A 23,769-nucleotide genomic window follows, 5' to 3' on the forward strand; every position below is an offset into this window, starting at 1 on the left:
CCACTCTGCTGTTTTACTTTGTAGTACCGAAAGAAAGGAAATCCTATTGTCATGAAATAAATCAATCTCTGCTTCTAAATTAGATTATAAATGAAATAAAAAGTTAATTTTTAATTCTAAATTATTGTCAATTTTCGACCACAAATGAAAAAATGAAAATAAAAACAAAAGAAGCATTAAAAAACAGTTAAATTAAATATTAAACTTAAAAATTTATTTGTTAATTTAAATTTTTAATGAATATTTGATTATGTTACAGATCATAATATAATAATTTAATTGCTACAATATTTTCTCTGCTGTGTAAATGAAATGTGATTATGTTAAATGATTTTTTATTGTAAAACTGAGATTCAAAGATTAACCTGTTGTTTACTATTTTTGTTGCAGCGACAACTAGACGTGCAAGGCTACCACGTGTCTTCAGACAGAAAATACGTGCTCTTTCGCCACAACGTCAAGCCGGTAAGTCAACAATACAATTTTATCCACCCGCTAGCGAAAGCGAGACGGAAACAATACAATAGTGGAAGCTAGAAAAAGAAAGCAAACTTGACAGCCGCACCAACCCCGTCGCATTCTTTTGCCAGCACGCTGATGTGTGTTATTTAATCCCACAGGTTTTCCAGCACACGTTCACCGCCTTCTACACCGTGTACGACGTCATCAATGAGTAAGTGGAAAAAAAATAAAATTATAATTCCCCGGTCAGGTCCATTAAGAAAATTCAAGAAAATTGAAATTAATTTTATTATTTATATTTATTTTATTTCTACCTCAGATCAGTAGTTCTTTTTTATATAAATTTCCTTAAAAATTTTCATAGTAAAAACTAATAAAGTGTGAAAAAAAATTAGTTTTACAAAACAATTTACTTTAAGTAAAACTATTTTGGTACTTTCAGCCACCACTTGCCGATCCGGTTAAAACCGGGGGCCGCGACGCATAGCCGGCTGCAGTTCGCCTCGTGGATGGGCAACTCGACCTCGCTGCTGCTGGTGCACGACAATGACCTGTACCTGCAACGCGCCCCCATCCCTCCGCCGTCGCCAGCCAAGCCCCAGGTCCGTCTTACATCCAACGGCGTGCCCGGCGAGTTTTACAACGGCGTACCTGACTGGCTCTACCAAGGCAAGTAGTGCTTTTCTTTTTATGCGTGACTTTTCTGTGTGAGAAATCGATTCGCTTTTTCATTCCACCTTTGTCTTGGTGCCGTATGGGGCCTTAATGTAATTCTTTCGATTGCCGACCTTGTTCTGAATTTGAATTGAAGATTTATGACTCGCGCGCGACTCGTGCGGGAGAAAATGATGAATGGTGCAGAGCAATTTCTAGGTAGCAATAGCAAAATGCCATTTCTACAGATATGATCAATTTATCGACGATCGAATCTTTCAATGCAGCTAGAAAAATGTTTAAGTAGGTAGAAAACAAGTCATAAATTTACCATTTTTAAATTAATTAAGCAATTATGTCGACTTATGTGTGAAAGAACAAAAATAACATTCATTTATTAAAAATTAGTATTTGTCTACATTGATACAAGAATTCAATACTTCAGGGAAAATGTTGGGAGGGAAAGATCTAATTGTAGGATAAAAGGCACTCCTTAAGTAAAGATTTTTCTATACAGCTGCTATACAGCTTCCGGAAATTGAATATCTCTATCTGTAATTTTGTAATAGCAAATTTCAATTTTTTTATATTATTTAGAAATAATTTTTTTTTCCAAACAACATAATTTTTTCAAATACCTTTTCTATTATTATTAAATTTTATTATTTTTTACAATAGTATTATAATTTTATTTTTACTTTATTAATATGTTTTAAATTTATTCAAAACTCAAAAACAGGGCTATATTTATATTTATTTATTTTTCTACTATAATAATAAATTATATCCGTAGTACTTAGGCTCTTATATTGTATAATTAATTATAATAATGAGTCGGTGAAGAGTTCTATTTCCTTAAATTACGTTCTTAATTCATACGTATTTCTCCAAAATTTAATGCCTACATAAGATTGACATTTTGTTTAATAATTTTATTAATTACATTTTATTTTCCCACCAGTAACACATCATTTTTTATGAAAATATTATTGATCTGGGGCATAATTATGTATACTTTTTAGCAAAATATTTTGAGATAATTATTAAATCAGCGAAAGTTATTAAATTATGTTTAAAAAAATATTTTGACATACTTAAAAGAGGATCGACAGAGTAAGAGTCGCAGACTATTCAACGCTGATCCTTTTCTTACTTCTTACTTCTCACATAAACGAACAAGAGACCAAATAAAGAAAGATTTCTTTCCAAAGTGCACAAAAGCACTCCGAAAGAGCGCAAAGTTGGCATTTTTACGCCGTTTTATGTGTCTCTCGCGCTTTGCGACGCCCAGACGCTAGTTAAATTTCTTTCTGGCCGAGCCAGCGATGGTATCTTATGCAACCGGCAAAGGCCTCGTGGCGCGCGTGCTGCCTATGGACGTTCGCTACTGGCACACCGACAGGTAAATTATTATAAAAGGCCCTTGCCGCGTGAGATAAAAGGCTCCATAACTTTTAATATTTTCTGACACAAAAGCAAGAAACGGCCGACGGTGGCTCACGGCCCCACCCAAGAAGTAGCAATTGCTTTTTATGGCTCGCGGATGGACGGTTCTGATGGCTCACCTGCCCCAACTGCTTCTAATGTGGGGTGCAAAAAAAAAAAAAAACATTCACAGTGTAAAGATGGGGCCAGACTTTGTTATTTTTATCTCAAAATGTTTTTCTCTAAATAGTTACAACAATTTACTACTCATTGATAAATAAAAAAAGAGCGATAAAGTTTAAAATTTGTATTTCTTACAATTGGGTCAATTTAAATTTATTGCTAATCATTTTGTCCCGTCATAGAACTAAAATATTCAAGGTTAAGCTATCAATAATTTTTCTGCGTCTCAAATTTGGAAATTGCAAAAAAACTATTATTTTTATCTGATTGTTTAATAATTGCCAGAGTTATGCGTAAAATAATTTTTTTGATTTTTTTTTTCACAATATATTTTAAACTTTAAAATATTTTGACCGTGAGAAGTGCTACTCTGCAAGCGTAGGTGAATAAGGCACGTAAATATCAATCCCAAATTGCAATTACCATTAACATGCCCATTTTGTCACGAACAAAGCAGTCTCATGATGTAAACACACACTCGATCCGAATCTCTCCATGCGAGCACGAGCGGCTCAGCAATTGCTGGGATAATCGCCCTACTTGATATTTTATTTGGCGAAGAATCGCGTGTCGGCACGCCAGCCTCGCGTTTCAAGTTGTTCATCAAAAAAGCGGTGTCTCAATCCTTAGTAGAAAAGAATGAATATTTTTTGAAAGATATGAAATATTAATTGGAAGTAAATAAATATTTTTCGCAGAGGAAGGGCTGCTGGGCGACAGCGAGAAGGCCGTTTGGAGCAGCGTCGACGGGTCCCGGCTGCTCTTTGCCACTTTCAACGATTCGGCTGTGCGACTTTTGCAGGTGCCCTGGATGGGACCCTCGCAGGGTGCGGCCGGTGCCACTGACGCACCCTTCCCGTCTTCCAAGACAGTCCATTATCCTACAGTAAGTTTAACTTATTAGTACAGAAAACAAAACAACATAAAATATTTTTTGCCTAATTAAATTTTAAAAGTACTTTTAATATAATTTACAAATATTTATAAAAAATTATTAAGTTCATTAAACGTATTTTTTTAAATTTTGAGTAATTTTGTTAAATTTTAAATCTGAAGAATTGAAACAACAAGTTTTTGTATTCTATTTTAACTTTTAACAATTTTAGCCTAATTTTTTGAGTATAAGTTATATGTTATATGGTTTGATATTATTCATGAAATTGAATTGAAACAAATACTGCGTAACTCATCCACTTCATTGAATGTATTAATAAATTTTATATCTCGAATTAGTAACAAAGATTATTATTTATTAGAGGCATTGAATATGTAAATAAATAATTCATAAACCGACAAATTAAATTTAATTATAAATACTGTAAAATATTTAATTTCTTGGCAGCCATTAACAAATAAATAAATCTGATCTCATAAATATTAATGTACATCCATTTAGTTGCCTTTTGATGGCTCGAAATCAAACGTATCATTTTCTGGGAGGTACCCATCAATCTAAAGCTGTTGAAGCCACTGATGTTTACATAAAAAGTTCTCCGTCTGAATGTGGCCACTTAGCCCTTGAGAATCAGTTTTGCTGCCGAAAGGCGAGATTGAAAATTAGCCGGTGCGTGTGTGCGTGTGACTGTCAGCCAATGTTGGATTGCCGTGCGAGCAAAAACTTTTTCCTGCCGCGCGCGGCCAAAACTAACGCAGCCAGCGGAATATCAAAGTTTTTACGCCGCGTGAGAATAGGCAGCTTTCAGCCAGACTCTGATTTAACAACCTGTCATGCTTTTTGCACACAATGCTCTTCACCCGCTCGTCGCTCTCTCCATAAAGAAAGAGAAGAGTTTGGTTTGCTTTTTATTTGACTGTCTTTTGCTCTCGTACAATATCGAGTTGGCTCGCGACCAAACCGCCGTCACTAAAGCAGAAAATGAAATGATTTGTTTGCCGGTAAGTGGGCAAATTTGCTCAAGCCGACAGCTAATCAAAATCACGTCAAATGTTAAACACAAGTTGCATCTTGGTTTAGTATATTTAAAAATTTCTAGAAAGCTGAACACGTAATTGGATTTTAAAATTATAAAATTTAAATTTCATTTGTTAAATTTGAAAATTATTTAAAAAAAATCATATTTATTTTCATGAATTGTGATATGTTTAATGCAATTTGTAATTTATTGAAGGCGATCCGAAAGCCTTGCCCCAGCTCTGCAAAATTGAATGGCGGCTAAAGTTAGCGCGGGCCGGGTTTATTTAGTCTTATTATTCAATTGGATCGCCCCAAATATTGAGTAAGAGTATCATAAAAATATTAAACATAATTTTAAAAAAGTTTAAAATAAAGTTAAAGATTATCATATAGTAATGAATCCTATACAATTTAATAAAATATATTTTATATTTTTTTTATTTTAATAATTTTAAATTAAATAATAGATAATTTTTTCTTCAAATTATATTTACTTTTCTTATAATTACTTGCCGTTCCTAACAAGCTTGTAAAAAGTTATAAATTTATTATAAAAATTTCACATGCGCTACAAATTAAAATTGAATCAAGTTCGAAAACACTCTACATTCTTCCACTTGCTGGATTCCAGTTGTTAATTGTAAACTAGCATCTTATTATTATTATCAAAATGGAATATAGTACAAATAACTCTCATTATAAGGTATAAATTGAAAAACAGTCATCAGACTTTAGCTTAGATGCTATACATAATTCATCTTAGTTCTAGAAATTTTTTTCACTATATTGTCGGGGTAATATAATATAATATTTTGCGACTCAATTGCATGAGCAACAGTTAAAAATATACAGCAAAATTAGAAACAACCGTTTTTTTAATTGTTCTAGTTGCTAATGAAGTACGGTGGTGGACTGAAAGGAAACTATATTTTTAATTGAAATATTTTTATTGGTGCTAAAAAAAGCTGCATCTTTCGTTTTTAATGAAATCTCATGAAATCCCTTATCACAAAACCATAGCTTGAATTCTTCCTTCGCACGTGAATGTGTTGAGGTGCAAAAAAGCGACCCAGACGTACGAAAACACGTGCGCAGGACGGAAAAATAAATTCGGGACGTGACGGGCATTCACTGAAAATCTGCACTAAACGTTGTTTTTCTTCGCTTTGCTTTTGGCAGCCCGGCTCGAGCAACCCAGAGGTGCGACTGTTCGTGCTGGACCTGGAGGGCAACGAGACGACCAAGTGGGAGGTGGTGCCGCCGCTCGAGCTCAATGACACGTAAGAAAAGCGCGCCCTTAATTAATTGGCTCGGTTGAAATCACGTCGGTCTGTGTGCAGCGAATTCTACATCACTGCGGCGGACTGGGTCGACGATTCGAACGACTTTATCACTGTCACCTGGATGAATCGGGCGCAGAACTTGAGCGTGGTCACCACTTGCCACCAGGACCAGAACTGGACTTGCCACGAGGTGAGTTATTTGCCTAAATAAAAAAATGACACGCCCTAATCATTCATTGGATCCTTAATTGCTTTGTCGAAAATTAATCATGCGCACAAACAATGATTTTCTTGGTGATTTGAATTTAAAATCGGCTTTTCCTCGATGGGTTTTTGTGAGTTGTTTATTGTTTAAGAAAAAACAATATCCTGCTCAAATCACCATGAATCAACCCTCGATTGTGAAATTCTACAAAAAAAAAAAATGATTTTCTTATCTTATTTAATTGAACAATAAGACATTGTTATGGATTTTTTCGATTTTTTTTTAATATCTTTAAAATTTATTAGAAAATAACATATTTTGACGTAAAATATAAGAAAAATTAAATTTCACAACCTACCGCATCATTAAAATATATTTCTTTATCTTTATCCAATTAATTAATGCTCTTTTTTGGATGAAATATTGTGGACAAATTATTTTTTATCGGAAATGACTTTTGCCCTGCTGTCTTCATTTATTTTGGATAAAAATTAAACTTTGAACTTTTTTTTTTTTTTTTTTTTGATTTTTTTCAAATGAAGAAGCAAGAAACACGACAAATCATCAAGTTGACCTATAAAAGCGCAAATTTGATGGTTATTATTGAAAAATATGAAAACTGATGTTTGCTAGATGAAATATAAAAATGTGCAAATTTGTCAAAGGTGCATGTCGAGCGAGCTCTGGAGTCGTCGTGGGTGGATGTGGAGCCGACGCCGGTGTTCTCGGCCGACGGCACTAGCGTGTTGCTGTTGTGTCCGGTGCAGGAGGGCGCCGCCGACTACTTCACGCACATAATTCACGTCAGCCTCGCTCCACCGCAAAGACTTGCCGTCATTAGTCACGGCAGACATGAGGTCGAGCGCATCATCGGCTGGCACGCCGCCTCACACTTAGTGTGAGTTAATTTTACAATTAAAAAAAAAATGCTTATTAGGAAACAAGTAATTTTGAATACAAATAAAAAAATCCAAAAATCTACTTTTCTCGTCAATATATAATAAAATAAATTTAATATTTCCGTTTGTTTAATATTAATAGAGTAATCCAGTTTGATTTGTAAATATTTGTGCTTAGCTATTCTTTAAAAATTTAAAATTTCACAAATATATCAATCAATACAGTTGTTAATTAATGCGAAACTAAAAATAAAATGGTTTTAAACAATAATATTATTATTTTGTTTCTCACAATATTAGAGCTGACCTGCCTGACCTTTGCTTCTGTATTTTTATTCAGTTATTACCTCGGCACTTCGGAGAGTGGTCCGGGTCAGCGTCATCTGTATGTGGCCCCGGACCCAGGCTTATCAGCGGCCAGCAACAACCTCGGCAACATGGAGGCCCGTCGGCTGGAGCCGCGTTGCCTGACATGCCACCTGGACCATTCCGACCGTCACTACGAGAACTGCACTTACTTCTCGGCCTCGCTCAGCCCCAACACGGGTTACGTGGTGCTCGAGTGCCAGGGCTTTGGCACCCCCAGGGCTGGACTCCACGAGCCCCTCAGCTCGCTCAAAGACAAGTTCAAACTTGTCAAAATGCTGTACGAGGGCCACCAGCAGCGCGGCAGCAGCGGTCCCGGAGGTAAATAATATTTTTTAATAAAATTTTTTCAGAAATAAATTATTAAACCAATTGTTAATAAAAAATTTCAAAACCTTTCCTTAACATCTTAAATAGATTAAGATCATATATTTAAAGTCTTTAAATTAAACGAGGTTTGTAAAATTAATTCTTTTTTTAATCATTTTAACATTTATCTACATCACATTTTGTATCACTTTTGTATTCTTGCCGTTCTTCTGGAGAAATATTTGAATTAGTGGCAGCCGCCTTCATGCAGGAAAGTGAAATCTGTAAATAAAAATTATATAAAACCCATTTTATTTGAAAAAAAAAATCTTACGGGTTCCCCTCTGGCAGTTGTGGCAGTTCATCACGCACTGATTGTTGAAGGGCAGCTTGTTCTGCGAGTTACTGTCCTTAGCGCAGAACACTTGAGCAATCTCGCGAGTGCACTTGCACTTGGTATCGCAGTTTTCATCAGCAGTAACTAGTATTTGAATAATAAAAAATAAAAATGAATAAAATTCCTTGCTATGTTTGAACGAACTAGAATTCTGAATTTAAAAAGTTAAAAAGATGAAAATTGAGCTTACCAAAGACGGCCATAAAGGCGAAGATGGCGAAGAAAATCGCGTAGAACTTCATGTTGATTGTATTTCTGCCTCGGCAATAACCTAAAATATCAGACGAGGGCACCTTTTATATGATCTCCCTATCAGCTTGACTCGCGCCCTCGATTCGCGAACTTTGTGCAGACAAACACGCGATTTATATTCAATGACCCGGCGAGCAGGAAAGTTCGCCGCCGATTTAATTCAGCGATAGCAAAATCACTGCGCAACTTATTTCGTTCTTCTCACCATCAAGTGAGATTCCACTCTCAATTTCAAAGAGAAAAATATATAATATGTAAATAAAAATAGAACAGAGTAAGATGAAGAATTTCGCTTTGTTCAAGGAGCAGTGCCGGGAGGTGATATTGGAGCGAAACTCGCTCAACTGGCACTGCCCAGCGTCAAAACCTTTGAGGTGCCTCTACCCCAAAACTGCAGAGCAAAGGTGAAAATTTTGCTTCCGCCGAGTTGGAGGGAAGAATTGAGAGACGCAGCCTTCCCTGTTCTGGTTGAAGTGTAAGTTTAAAAAAAAATAACGAACTAAATATTTTATTATAAAACTGAAAATTATTTTCTAATGTGTGAGATAGAAATTACAAAGTGATTAAATTAATCAAAATAGAACTGAGAAGTGAGCGTAGTAGACCTACTTTATTAAGAAAAAATATATTCAAAAAAACTATTCCAAAATGTATGTAAAATTCATTTATAAATAATAGAAAATGAATCTTTTGTAATAAAAACAGTCATGAATGTTACAATTATACAGCATCAATGAAACGCAAACAATTATAATTTCTGATTAAAGAAACGGAAGGCCAGGCAGCCAGTCAGTTACAGATGTGTTCAGTGTTGACTGGGGCACTTACATGTCGAGCAAAAATGACGTCGTTTACATTAGAATCGACGTTCGGGGCGCCGGAGGTCAGGGCAGAAGGGCCTCCAAGGCGTTATATCGCCACCTCGGTGGCGTTGAAGTACAAGATCACATCATTGTTCTCAGGTACTATAAAATATTAATTTCCGCTTTAAATCAAATATGCGATTCAATTTTCAAATATGTAATAAAATCTTAAATAAAAAGAACAATTAATTTTTAATAATTCTTTTTTTTTTTACATCTGTTATTTAAACTTCTTTAATCTATTTTTATTATTTATGCTTCATTATACTTTTTCTTTATATTTACGATGATCTTAAAAATATGCGCTTTTCTTTTCTTATGAAGTCAGTAATTTTAGTTATATTTTATGAGATTTTAATTTTTATTATAAATACTCCTGAGTATATTAATTGCAATAATTAAACGTGAGCGAAATTGAGTTTTCGAAATTTCTTATACTATGTATGATTCCACTATTACACACAGTTAGAAATTCTATTTTACATGATTGAATTATTCGTTCTTTTATAACAAATTAAATAATGTAATGAAGCTATGAAGTAAATTATTTTTCTACATTCCAGGTATTTACTGGAGACGCTTCCATTCCTCGATGAGACCAGGGTAGGCGTTTGGGGTTGGGGGTACGGTGGCTACGTCACCTCGATGCTGCTCGGCACGCAGCAAAGTATTTTTAAGTGCGGCATTGCAGTTTCCCCAGTCACAGACTGGCTGCATTACAGTGAGTTGTTTCCTCTCCCCATTTTTTCCACCATTATTTATTTTCGCGTTTGCCGTTTTTCTAGATTCTGCCTTCACTGAGAGGATGCTTGGCTCGCCGACTGAAAACTTCAAGGGCTACGTCGAAGCCGACGCGACCCAGAGGGCCCGATATGTGCCCAATCACGCTCTCTTCCTCATCCACGGCCTTGCCGACCTGAGTGCGCCCTATTCGCATGGGGTGGCTCTGGCCAGGGCGCTCGCGGAGGCTGGAATTCTATTCAGATACCACGTAAGTAATTTCCAAATATTTTTTATCATTCATTTCTACTAACAAAATAAAATAACCCAATCAAAATCATCAGACAGATAATAATTAAAAATAAAAATTTTATTACATTTTTTCCCTCCTGCTTAGCCACACATTCTCGAATTGTAAAAAGAATATTTGGTGCCCAAAGGTTGAAAATTCCAGTTAACGGAACTTTGTGCTTTTGTTGCGCGGGTTGCAGAAAACTCAGCAAAATTGGCAAATTATAAGAACAAAAAGATTTTTCCTATGATATTTTTGTTTTGTTTTAATGCTTCTCTCTTTTCTTCTATTTATTTTGATGTATTAAAATTTTTTTTTAAGATCTGCCAGCAAAATAATTACTAATAAAAATTTTAATGAAAGTGTGAAAGAGTGATAATTGTTTTCGCTCGTAAATTTAAGGGGCTATTAATTTTTACTGCTCGTTAAAAACTAAATTCATAATTCGAAACGTTTTTTAATCTAAATTTAAATGATTTGTGATTGATTGTCAATATTTCGGCGCAGATAAAAATTGGAATATAAATCCCCCAATTAAATATTGCAATTTGAAGCAGCAATTAAGTTATTAATAATAGTGCTGGTGTTGATCTTGTTAACCTTCAGAGCTACGCCGACGAGGGTCACACGTTGGACGGCGTGATCGAGCACGCGTACACGTCAATGGAGGACTACCTGAGAGACTGCCTGAGCCTGGACGATGACCCTGGCAGTTCGTAGGTGCGCTCTAGATAGCCCGTCTTTCAGGAGAAAATCTCTCACAATTATATCACCGACTGCAGGTTTGATTATTCAGTACCAATGGAGCTCATCGTCAACGCTTTTTGCATCAATTTTTCATAACATTAAAAAAGCGGCTGCCCCAAGTTTTTTCACAAGTGGCAGCTTTTCATTTACAGTTATTTTTATTATTTACCAGAGGGAATAAAACTGTTATTGGGAAGGAGACAAATTTAATGCATTTCCAACACAGACGGATCGGCCTCGTTAAAAAAATCAGAGCAGAATTATATAGACTTGGGTGCGCGTGTATAACGGATGAATAAATAATATTCACAAAGTGCTATTGACATAATTATTATGTACTTACAATTCTAGTCTAGAGCTTCGTTACATAGCTTGTTGATATTTTATAATTACAAGTTATGGTGTAAATTTTGAAAAAGAAAATAATACATGAGCATCTTCACCTGTTAATATCTAGTACCTTAAGTTAGCTCAAAATGTAATTATTGTATAGCCATTTTACCTTCAGTTACAATTATGTACGAGTAGACGCAGCTAAAGTTATTAATTTAATTATTTAGAGTATCTTAAAACAACTTTAATCAATTGAATTAACCTTTTCATATTCTATATGCAACTGATAAAATGTGTTGCTCGTTCTTGTCAACAACATTTATTTACAGTTTTTAATACAAAAGAAAATGCGATCCGTGTTTTTGTCTCATCGTGTCTGTTGATTTACTTTGTGAGCACAATAGAAGACAAAATGTATCTTAAGATTCAAGATATCTAAATGTGATCTCAGTTTGCAGTGGAATGTATAAGTGGAGCAGCAAACAAAGTAGGTTGTTACGTTGACGCGCAAAATATCATTTGCAGTTGTTACGTTTTATTCAGCACTAAAATATTTTGCAAAACAAAAATCTAAAAGGAAAAACTTTAAGAAGATGATCAGAGTGAGATTTTCTTCAGTGTAATTAAAATTATTTATAAAAAAAAACAACGATAAGGACAAAGAGTTACATTTAAAGCAGACATACGCACACAAACATGTAAAAACTATGTGCTGTAAATGTGTAAATAAAAATACTCGTCATTATCTATACAGTCTTTCATCGGTTGATTTTAATTTAAATATTATGTGACAAGAGAACGACAATTAGAAGTATTAAATATTGTATAGAGAATTGCTATAAATGATGATTGTTTAAATAAAGAGAGATATTTGATGGCTTTTAAAATGGATTGTACTCTATAAATTGTTCTTGTTTTATTTATTTAACATCTACTCAAAAGTTCTAGCAAGCAAGCACGCAATCAAGTTATTTTCTTACTAGTTAGTTTATTTGATTTATTTTATGTATATTTTGACTAATTAATAAATAGCTTAATTGTTGAAATAAATCCTGGGAAAAGCATATTTTTATTATTTTGTTGTTGTTGTGAACTTTGATTGTGTTCGCTTTCTCAAATTAATTTTGAACTGATTGTGATTTGAATGAAAATTATTAAAAAAATATGACATTAGTAGATGACTTCATTGGAGGCGGAAATGTTAATAAATGTCATTGAATTAGAAAAAAAAATGATTTTATCGCAAACGTTGTTGTAAGCTTGGCGTTATTGACGTCATTAGGCATCAAGATACTCGCATATCTAATAATTTTATGGTCAATTTTATGATGCTAGTTTCGCAAACGCATAATAGTCATAAAAGACTAGGAATTAAGATTTTATGGTGCTGATATTTCTCTATGTCTCGCTAGAAGAATGCTAGGGGTTTGACCCGCGAGCATAAAAAGAACCGCTGGGAAATAGAGGAGAAGCGTTGCCAGGTGGGAAAATTCGCATTTAGGCCAATGAGTTCACCGAGTTTTGCACACGTGGACCCTCTATTATGGAATTTTCAAATAATTGAGGTTGAGAGGTGCAAAAAAATTGGCACGTGCAAATTTATTTCACGCAGTCTCAAAAGCTAAATCCGCATTAACCAGCTGAATTAAGCAAATTTAAATTCAAAATGCCTCCAACATGGCCGATCCCGTTACCAAACCAGCCGCCATTGCAAATTCTTCTGCCCAAAGTATGTCACACGCAAGTCCGAGTCACATCGTAAATATTTCGCGCGCGTCCTCCAGCTTATGAATATGGGCGATAATTACAACTTGCATAATTGTCCCAGCAGCGGCGACCACCGCTTCCGTTAGAACTCTCCATAATTTTCATTTTAATGAAACTAGTAAAAATAACTCCAGCAAAAGTATAAAACGGCCGCCGGTCATGATTTTTTTCTTTTTCCTCCTGGAATAGAAGAAATTCGTGGTCCCAATTAACATTTTGAGTTGGCTGATAAAGAAATAAATAAAATGTAGAGTGGAAATATACAGAGGTGGTCTGGTTCGGGGAGGACAATGAGTTAAAAAGTTGCTCTCGCACGCATGCAGTGGAGTCACTAACGAGCCGGCGCGCTTCTCAGGCGGCGTCTACTATTTTTTATTTAATCTTTGTTTCTCGTGTCTGGTTCGTTGAGATTTTTTACGTACTTGAACTACACCAAGACCAGCCAGATTACTTGTTGCTTTGAATTTTTGGCATTAAAGTATAGTGAGTAAGTACAAGTTGCAAGTGACTGGCAATTTCAATAACTCGTATTTTATAGAGCAGGGTGCTGGAGGTGGGCAGACAGACAGCACTGCTCATTGAAACTCAGATAATTTCTGCTTTAATAGCTATAGCGGGACAAAAATTAAAAATATATTTTGTTTTAAGTTATTTATTTTCTTTAAAATTCATTCAAATAATGTTTCGCTCTGTAAAATAAGTAGTTTTATTTAACGATAACTTTGAATTTTTAACAGGCTGAAAGATTTGTTTGTTTGCTAATTTTAAAATTCCGAGATTTATATATAATTTTGCACAAAATTATTTTGTCGTTGATTTGCATTCTCCTGTTATATATATTTTTTTAATATTATTTAAAAGAATGTTGATCCCTGATTTACATTTCCAAAAAAACCAGTTAAGAACGCAGCAACATTGAAATCAAAACCTAGGCATGTTTTACTTCTGCTTGAGTAAATCGGCCGCTGCAGGTTTCCTTCTTGGACCAATCACCTAAAATTAATGAAAATCTCTGGTCGTCAGATTAAATTGATACGTGTATGCATATCTGCAGTGGATTTAGTGGTTCCCCTAGAGCAGAGAATTTCGAGGTCAGCGCAGAGTGCACGTGACGGATACAGTTAAAACCCTGTCGTCTGTTATATGCATTCGATTCGATTCATTTTATTTATTTTTCCACTGACGAGCAGGTTCAGCAGTGATAAATCGATGCTAACCGCAAGGATACAGGAAACACATTAGCGTTTTGATGTTGGGCTTTTAAAAAACAAAAACAGAAATCGGGACTTAATGTGTCGCATTGGTTTTCTGCGGAGCTGAGGTCGCTGACCCTTGAAGCTTTTAATTAATAAATTAATTAATTACCGTTTGATATCCCAAAAACTTGCAAAAACTGTGCCATTTCTGACAATCGTAACTTTGTAAAATCATTATTCTAAATATTATTTTTTCAAATCGAGTTTTTATATAAAATGCAAATTTTCATTATTTTAAAACATGCATCAATTAAAAAAAAAGTGCTTTTCATTCATATAAAAATATATCTTTGCCATCATGATATCGTGCAAATGCAATAAACTCAATTCGCACCAAAATTAAAAGTAGGGATCGCTCTCTCGCAGCAGAAGAAAATTGCTGGGAACATTTTTGCGATTGGTCGGGAAGAACCTTCGGCGAGGTCAGCTGCGTGCCTTGCTTGCTTACGTGCACCGCAGCAGGCTCTGCATGGCCCTCCGTGTAGCCGGCCGTGCACAAAATACTACTACAACTTGCCATTTCGAGCAGCAGCAGCGTCCAGAACTTTTAATGACCGGGTTACAACAAGCGGGCCGAGATATGCTTGCCGGCACGTAGCTTGGAGACGCAAATTAACGATAAAATTCGCAAACCGGTGCGAGCGCGTGTTCATTTTTTTATTGCAAAATAATTAGCAAACTAAGTGCATTGGCCTGTTTCACGCCACTGACCCCATAAGTAAAATTAAATTATCTAACCAGAAGGTTGTAATTAGTCCAAATCAGTATATTTTTGTACCTATCTCTTTCATGTAAGATCAATGAATTAAATTATAAGATTTATTAATAGTAAGAACTGCCAGGAGTTTTAGTTGAAAGGAAATGATCCAAATTTTGCCGGAGGAAATTTTAGTGAAAAAATTTTTCCCCACCAGACAAACATTTTGTGCTTTTTTTTCTTATTGTTTGATTATGTTAAGAAAATACAAAAATAATTTTTTTAATCTATTGCATTTTAGGCGTTCAGATTACGATTTAATCTTTCCCTTGAATTATTCAAATAAATACAAATCTTATGTAGGTCATGTGTATTTTAAGCGCTCCCTGTCAGACAGGTATGGTTATTTTCGCTATATCGTAATTGCACGTGGCACCATTTTTAGATCTCTGAAATGTAACGACATGGTACAGTATTAACAGTCTGGTGTGGTGACAGTTGCGGCGCAAAACGCTCGCAGCGATTGAAGATAAGGAAAAAAATGCACTGCGCACCAAGTAAAACCAGAGGTGACCTGGCTCGGATCTAGACGAAAAAGGAGCTTCCTCGTTACAAAACGGTCCACTGGGCCATATATTTGTAGAAATTCTCGCTTCACCCATCAAAACGGTAGAACGTCACTTTTCAGACGTGTGCAATAAACCAGGCAAAATATTTTCTTAATTAGGAATCTCAGGATAAAATAATTAATTTAATTAATTAAAAATGGAATTTTAAAGATTTGCATCAACTTTTTTTTAACAATTTTTTTTTAAAGCGATACACTTTTACAGATAATGCCTAGTTTTTGATTGGAATAATTATGTTTAAATAATAAATTATACACATCAGAAAATAGAAGCTGCTGGAGTATCAAAAAAATTGGATTTGTTTGTATTTTTTTTTTTTTTTTATTAATTTTGCAATGGTTTAATAGTAATTATCTGTTGAAGCTTGTTTAATATTATTTTAAAATAATCATACCTCAAATTTTTAATAATAATAATTCACAAAGGAATGTAAAACAAAAAATTGTTTAAAGGTAGAGTTGTGCAATTTTATAAAGTATGTAATAAGTAATAATAATTGTGTAAATATTATCCTCTATAATCTTCTTTCATAAATGAGAAGAAGAGCTGCGGGGGCTAGTTTCACGTTTTAAGTAAAAGTCTTTTGACGAAAGTGAAGCAGCGGCACACACGCCTCGGTAATAATTGATCCAATTACCGTCCACTTGAATGAGGAAAATGAACGGTCATTACGTCTCACTTTTATTATCCGCCAGGCGTGTGCCGCCGCACCAATGAATGAATACTTTGTCTGCTTGGGATGAGTAACAAGAGAAGCAGGTAATACTCTATAAGCACGCGGCAATGAAATGATCGTAAAATTTCGGTCCTCAGTCATATATTTCATATTCATAGTGCCTAATACCAGTAATACCATGGCGTGAAACACATAAAATAATGTTAACCGGTTTAAAAGAGTGTTTATTTTCTTAGAAACGTCATACAAATTATTTTTGAAAAATATGGGTCTATTAAAGAAATGTAGTGGTTTCTTAATTGATTTAAATTTACATTACATAGTACAAGGAAAGAAGGGGGAGCATAGAATGTAAATTATTTTCAAATTTATTATTATTGTTGCTGTTTCTTTTTTACACAATTATTACACGTATATTGTACTGATAAATTTACTTTCTTTTAATTTTTGAACACATTTTCACTGCTAGAAGATTTTAATGCTAAATTTGCAGCAAAGTAGGAAACTAAGCCTTAAAAAATGTCGTTTTTTTAATCATAGCAGATAACATTATTGGGATCAATTGGGATGTAACGCCAACTTCGGCCTCACGTCTATCAAGCCTGTAGTTAATCCATAAATAACGTATAATTAAAATCTGATGAGATCTCAATCATGCGCGCGAGAAAAGCTTCTTGATGAAATAGTTAAAATTTATAATAGTTTGCATTTATTTTTTTAAATTATAAATTAGAAAGAATAAGAGCGTTGAAATGTGTATAAAATTCAGTCATTTTTGATGGGAAATCTGTTTCATTATTTGCTAAATTAACTATCCTTAGTTGATTTCCTAGTTCGATTTGGTTTGAATTTGTAATCGTGAGTTTTGCATAATATTTTGGTCAAGTTATTAATTTGTAAAATTAATAACCGTTTGAGGGCACCCAAATAAATATGTATTTCTGTCATGGTAATTCGGGAGCATCGCAGTTGAGTATCGCCGCCGGAATTTATGGCGGCGTAACTCACCTTTCATATATACTTAAATTTTACAACCGGACGGTTATTACTTTCGCATCATAAACAATATCTTACACCCATGTAAGCGCACTGCACTGCCAAATGCGAATGGAAACCGGCGTATATGAACTACACGTTTGCATGGCCTACGTGCAAATTAAGGCACCAGGAAGCACAAATTATTGAAAATAAAAACAGCGGAGAGAGAGCAGCCTCTGCTGTCTTTTTAATATTTAAACTGACTGCGGTGCATAATCGGGGAGCAAAAAAAGATGATTTTACTGTATCTGTATAAAAGATCATCATTATCAATTTTTTTTATTCATTCTTGGGTCAGACTGAGACAAGTCTTGTCGGCCTGCGCCCTTTTTTGTGGCGCAGAAGGCGCCACTCAATTTTGTCTTTTAATTATTTCATATTTGGGTTGTCTTTATTGAAATCAAGCATCACTTATTTTCGCTGGCATTTACTTGGTTTGGCGGCGACTTGATGATGCTGAAAATGAGACCAACTGAAAAGTTAAGGAATTAACGGTGTGGGGAATGGGATAATTATATGGTTAAGATATTGATTTTAATAAGGTGGGGATTTATGCTGCAAAATGGTATTTGTATCTTTAATTTTTTTTATTTACAGTGTAATTTCAGTTCACACAATCACAAAGTGAATTCAAACTTATTAGAAGTGAAAACACGGGATAGTCCTTGTTAAAAAAGCTTTTTATTTTCATGAAAAACTAGTTATTTTGGTCACGGTCTGTGGCCCTATTTCTAAAATTAAATTTGCTCGGCCACAAGAATGAGAAGACGAGCCCGTTTTCAGGTCATGAATAACGAACGTCAACTTGATCCCGCCAACTTCTCTCCATGTACATTTAATTTTTTTCACTCATTGCTATTTGGAAAGCAAACAGAGAATAAGATATGGATAAAGTATGAAATTTATTCTTAATAATTGTTTAATCGTTTGAAGTTTTACTTTTTACTTTTAAAACGTAAAAAATTGCTGAAATTTCATATATTTGTTTTCATTTGCGATTTTTGCCTCTACAAATTTTTCCAATTGGATATTTATGGCAAGTCAAAAACTATCGCTTTTTTTTATTTTTACCAAATCACGAGGTTCATTAATTAACGTAAAATGAACAGTCTAACAATAAGGCTTGGATAAATCACTTTCGATTTGAAAAACGACAAATTACCTCTTAGACGCCCCATTTTATCTTCCATCTAAATGATTGTCAAGAAGCGCGTGTACGGCAAAGGCAGCATTTTGACAAAGTACACTAGTTTTTTTTTTCTGCACACTGTTCCTCTATTTAACTAGACGCGGCATAAATAAAGCCTCACGACGACTGCCGCCGACAAAGAACGTCTCACACCTGTGTTGATAGTTGCCAAAAATTATTTCTTTTTCACGCCTCTGTATTTGCACGCGCGGTTAGCTTTTCAATTTGTTTCCTTTCTAATGCGACAGCTCGGCTGCTGCCGGCATGATCGATTGCATAGGTTTAGCGTTAAGTGCGAGCCAACACGCGTTCGCCGTGTAATTTTAATTTATGAACGTACACATTGGTCTTGGCGGACATTTATAAACTCACTTACCGAGAAGGAAATTATAGTAAAACTTCATTTGCTAATAGACTTGTTATCATAGCCGGTTTTGATCCAAGCTTTCGGCGCACAGACCTGCCTAAGTAGAAGGATTTTTTCGGCACGTGATGGACATTGCAAAAATTAATAAAAATCCGGCTCAACCTTGGCATTCTGCTTAATTTGCACTTTATAGTTCAAACGTTATTTACGACCGAAGAATTTCCTTTGCGTCATAAAAAATAGGCAAGCCTTTTTTGTACGTAGCAAAGACCCCTTTCCGAGTAAAGTAATAAAACTGTGCGTTTTTATTTAGAGGCCGGTGGAACCGAAAATTAAGACGGCTTAGAGCGTTTTGCATCATTTGCCGGTTTGCTTGGTGTGGGGAGATTCCTAGATCAAGAGAGAATCGGCAGCAGGTTGTAAAAAGGGGCGACAACTTGCCGCACTCTCGCCAATTTAATGAGCCTCTATAAACTTTTTGCAACATCATAGTTAAAGTCTACATTTCCAGTTTATCTAATATCGTCAACGAAAACCCATTTGAAAATAAAACGGACATACTTGAAGAATTTAAATGTGTGCCTAAAAATAAGAATATGCTAAATTTGGAATCTGCTCCACTTTCACTCAAAAGAAATTTTTTTGCCTAAGTAATAGTAATGAAAAAAAAACATAATCAAATTTTATAAAAAAAAAACTATCACCTATTTAATTATCTAATAGAGTAAATAACCACCTATTTTCACAAAAATTACCTGTTTAAAAAAGTGCAGATTAAAATTTTCGCGTAAAAACAGAAACATTTTAAAACACACAATTTAGATGAAAAAAATATTAAATTTGCCTTTAGTCACTTATTGCAAAGAAATAATCAATTGACAAAAATTACGTAAATTCCTTATCGATGCGATGCTCATAATTTAAAACCAAATGGAAAAACTATCAACCTCAATTTCCATTAATTCTTATAGCTTCTTGTATAGCGGTGGTCTAATTATTTTTATGGCTAAAATGCATCGTGATCGTGATGATTACTTTGCACCGCGTGGCCTCCTTTGGATTTTTACATAATGTATACAAAATAGCGCGATTTTTGCGCATCGCACGGCAGCTTATACAAATGTGCGTGTTGCCTACCCTAGAGGAAGCTGTAAAAAAAAACGACAACATGCTTTAATCTTACGACGTAATTGCTATTTTATGGACTGGCCAATTTATGAGAATAGATTCCAATTTTTTAAGAAACTCTCTCACCTAGGCTATTATATAGACGCGCGCACCTTTGATGTGCGTGAAATTTTAATATTTTATGATGACTCGAGAGGTCAAATAATAAAAATAGGCAAACCACATTGATGTATTCAAAATAAAGTAAATAAATAAATTGTTACTAAATATATTGAAAAATTCGTGTTTAAATTCTAAAATGCCGATATATTTTTGCTGAGAGGACTGCGATGATTGACTGAGCATTAAGATTGTGCTTTCCGAGGAAAAAAGTAATATAACTTATATAATATATAAGTAAAAACGCGATTTAATTTAATTCTATATTGCCCGCCTCTTAATAAAAATTTTATTATATATCATTAATAGAAAATTTTGGTTCATTTCCAACAAGTAGGGGAAACAGATGATCATTGATCACCTCAATAACTATTTTTCTATTCCTTTTAGATGTATTTTCATTTCGCTCATTATTATTTCCTGCGAAAGATGACTTTTTTTTAAAGCGACTGTATCTTGAAGTTCAAAATCACATTTAATTTTAAAGAAAAAATTTGTCTGTGGATTAATAAATTGCATAAATTTAAAAAATAATTTTTCCTATATTTAAATACAAAATTAAAAATTTATGCAGATTTACAAATTTTTCCCCACTGAAAAAAATGATATTTTTTCAAACCTGGTAGAGACGTTTGCTGCTGGTACTCGAAATTAACCGAAAAAGCAAAAAAGTACTAAACATTTAAGCACTTGAATTAAATAACCTAAGCGTCCGTTGGAAACTCGTCTGTCTACGTGCATGCCTTTAAAAATTTGGCCACCGAAGTAATTGAAAAAAGCAAATAAGGAACGTGGTGTGTCTGCAAATTTCACATACCGCGATGGTTCAAGTGTATAAAGTATACGCCGGTTTGCGACGGAGCATCGAAGCAGGCAAGGTTAATTGACGGGCTGCAGACAGACGCTACGGCAATGAAATAAAGTACCGACTATGCGTCCACTTACCGGTGACTCTTGCGAGTGCCTCGTAAAACGGACAATTTGCATACATATTGTCGAAAATATCAAGTTCAGAATCAAATAAAACTGTGACGAGAAAGTCACGCAGTCGATCGCCCTTGCAAAAGGAGGGGAAGCAGATGGATTCGAGACGGACGCAACACGTGGGACCTGATCGCCCCGAGAATTTATGGGTCTAACACGTTCACAGTGTATTGACAGCATTATTAGCTTATGTACTCCTTATGGCCAAATTCAAAAACGTGGCTGAACGGCTAGTGTTTTAAAAGAAAAAATCTTATATATGAAGTATGTTCATTAAATTATAAATATAATTATTTATGTATTTTTAAAATTTTATTTCTTATACCTTGAAACTAAACTATTTGAACTTAAATACGATGTATTGCATTTGATAGGAGCAGAAGAGCGGTATAGATTAATGAATAAAGCGAGTAAAATTTTTAATTAACATACTTTCTAAAATAAAAGAAAATAATTCTTCTTGCATTCTTTCTCAATTTATATATTTTTTTTTTAAATAAACAAAATTCTTGTGTGTAAAATTTTATTACATAATTATATTTATTTATATTATGTTTAATTATTTCATTTACGTATTCTATTACCCTAATTGCTTTGCGCTTAAAAATGCTTCAAATTTTCCTCTGTTTGATTATTATTAAAATATAAATTATGGTGGTACTGGCAGAATTCTCATGCAACAGAAAATAACATTTAATAATCTAGGCGTGCCCTTTAATTCATAAATTAAAATTAATTCTATCGGGTTCCCTTATATTAATTAATGGATTATATTTTCAAATATATCATTTCTACTGATTTCTAATAATGATTAAACAAATATCTTGAGACGGTTGGAAGGCGTGTAAAAACAAATATTAATATATTATAAAAGAGAATGATTTATGGTCAGTATAAAATGCATAATCTGGCGCGTATCAGCGGCATTAATGCATGACACTGCAGGCTGCAGTTAATTGAGACCCGTGACTTAATGAACCATAAATTCTCAAAATTAGTGCTTGCCGTGCGTAAATTTTAGATCGCATCTGGCATCTGTTTTTGTTTGCTGCAGGAAACGCAGTCGATATAATAACAGGTTTACACATATAATGGGAGATTCATGTTTGTTTTTCTGCTGAGATGTGTTTTCTGAATTTCTAGAGACAATTTTTAATGAAAATAGTTTATGCTGATTGGAAAACTGCCCAACTTAATAATATAGGTGAAATAAATAATTAATTATTGATGCCAAAAAGCGTTTTTTTATTCAAATATTGCAAAATAGTTTTATTTGCAATGCAAATAAAACTATAACCATATTAATAAAGTCAATTTGTCTATATTTTATAAACAAAATTAAAATTAATTTGCATGAAGCCTCGCAATGAGTAAAAATTATAATTATAATTAATATTTATGAATGGACATTTGGTTGTAGAAGGAGCTAATTATATTTTTGCTAATGGCCACAAGGAAACTTATTTTGCGCTTAAAAAATAATGAGCGTTCCTCTGTGAGGCAATCACTGGCACTGATTGTGTGCTGTCATTTGAAAATAATGACGTGCGTGACAAAACTTATGCGTTTTTCTTTTGCTTAATTCTTCTCTGCCGATAATTCAGTTTTAATTCGCCAAAAAGAGTAAAAAAGAAACTTCAGGAGAGACTTATTTTGTGACTTTATCTGCAGCAATTACGTATGAGCGCGCGTTTCCGCTGCAGAGCTAACGAAGGTCAACGCAATCTTCCTTTTTTTTGTCACAAAATATACTTCTAGCGACAAGCAGAAAGTTTGAATTTGTGGAAATACTTGGCCTAGAACATATAGGCTGTTGCATTTCATTTTTTGAAACTTTAGTCGGGGCCAGCTCGGCGCGAAATTGGGACTGACGGTGCATGAGGAAGATTAACGCCTTCCCTTCTATGGTGCGCTGTAGCTATTTTGCTTAGGAAAATATAAAGGTTGAGGTCTGACAATTAAATTTAGCGGTCATGCAGTTGATTAAATGTAAATTTTTCATAAATTATATTATATATTCATGGATTAAGGCCCTATTTTAATAGCTATAAATTTAATTAAATATTTATTTTCAATTTAAATGTTTTTTTTATGTATATTTAAAATTATTTTTAAAATTTTAAAAAATTAGAGGACAAAATTGCACTTTTTATAAATTACTTTCTCAATACTCCTACAATTTTAATATAACATGAATAATTTGTTCTATTAAATTTAATAATTTACGTAATCTTCGATTTTAAATGCAAGAATTTTTCCTGACTAATAAATGATTAATGTTAAAAAAGGAAAAATAAATGACCATGTCTAATACGGCTATAGTCTTCTTACACGTTTTATCTTTTGCCTAAAAAGTTCTCAAGATATAAAAGCAAGATCTCGTTCTCCAACTTTTTTTTATTTTCACCTTGGTGCTAACTGCATCAACAGCTACTGCGCCGGCCGCGAGATTGACACATCGCTGCATTTGAAACGAATTATTCAGAGATACCTCCCAACACGACGAATGCCATCAGGTTGTTGAAAGAAAATTTCGTCAAAAAACTCGACGGGTTCCCACTCTGCGCTCGCGAT

General features: G+C 34.1%; 2 protein-coding genes across 11 annotated transcripts in view; one reads left to right on the top strand and one right to left on the bottom strand.

The window, feature by feature from the left end:
- Positions 1-12,230, top strand: part of LOC132202699 (inactive dipeptidyl peptidase 10) — a 69,649-nt gene extending 57,419 nt beyond the window's left edge. For 9 of the 10 annotated variants that reach the window (XM_059629781.1, XM_059629787.1, XM_059629782.1 and 6 more), the window contains 13 exons: positions 391-465; positions 621-673; positions 905-1,131; positions 3,423-3,610; positions 5,819-5,919; positions 5,980-6,112; positions 6,793-7,025; positions 7,367-7,713; positions 8,654-8,825; positions 9,118-9,312; positions 9,777-9,934; positions 9,999-10,204; positions 10,832-12,230. In XM_059629781.1, the coding sequence (XP_059485764.1) occupies positions 391-465; positions 621-673; positions 905-1,131; positions 3,423-3,610; positions 5,819-5,919; positions 5,980-6,112; positions 6,793-7,025; positions 7,367-7,713; positions 8,654-8,825; positions 9,118-9,312; positions 9,777-9,934; positions 9,999-10,204; positions 10,832-10,945 (2,202 nt within the window). In that variant the 3' untranslated portion in view covers positions 10,946-12,230. The remainder of the gene's footprint in view (positions 1-390; positions 466-620; positions 674-904; positions 1,132-3,422; positions 3,611-5,818; positions 5,920-5,979; positions 6,113-6,792; positions 7,026-7,366; positions 7,714-8,653; positions 8,826-9,117; positions 9,313-9,776; positions 9,935-9,998; positions 10,205-10,831) is intronic. The other variant, XM_059629780.1, reaches the window with a different exon arrangement.
- Positions 7,849-8,446, bottom strand: LOC132202705 (Kazal peptide Pr13a-like). The gene is made up of 3 exons (XM_059629794.1): positions 8,289-8,446; positions 8,036-8,182; positions 7,849-7,983 (listed from the first exon to the last, which is right to left on the bottom strand). Exons 1-3 carry the CDS (start codon positions 8,338-8,340, stop codon positions 7,949-7,951), a joined length of 234 nt encoding a protein of 77 aa, XP_059485777.1. The 5' UTR covers positions 8,341-8,446; the 3' UTR covers positions 7,849-7,948.
- Positions 12,231-23,769: the final 11,539 nt, after the last annotated feature.

This window comes from Neocloeon triangulifer, unplaced genomic scaffold (assembly GCF_031216515.1).
Source record: "Neocloeon triangulifer isolate White Clay Creek 2 clone unplaced genomic scaffold, ASM3121651v1 ptg000015l, whole genome shotgun sequence".
In the NCBI taxonomy this organism is placed as follows: domain Eukaryota; kingdom Metazoa; phylum Arthropoda; class Insecta; order Ephemeroptera; family Baetidae; genus Neocloeon; species Neocloeon triangulifer.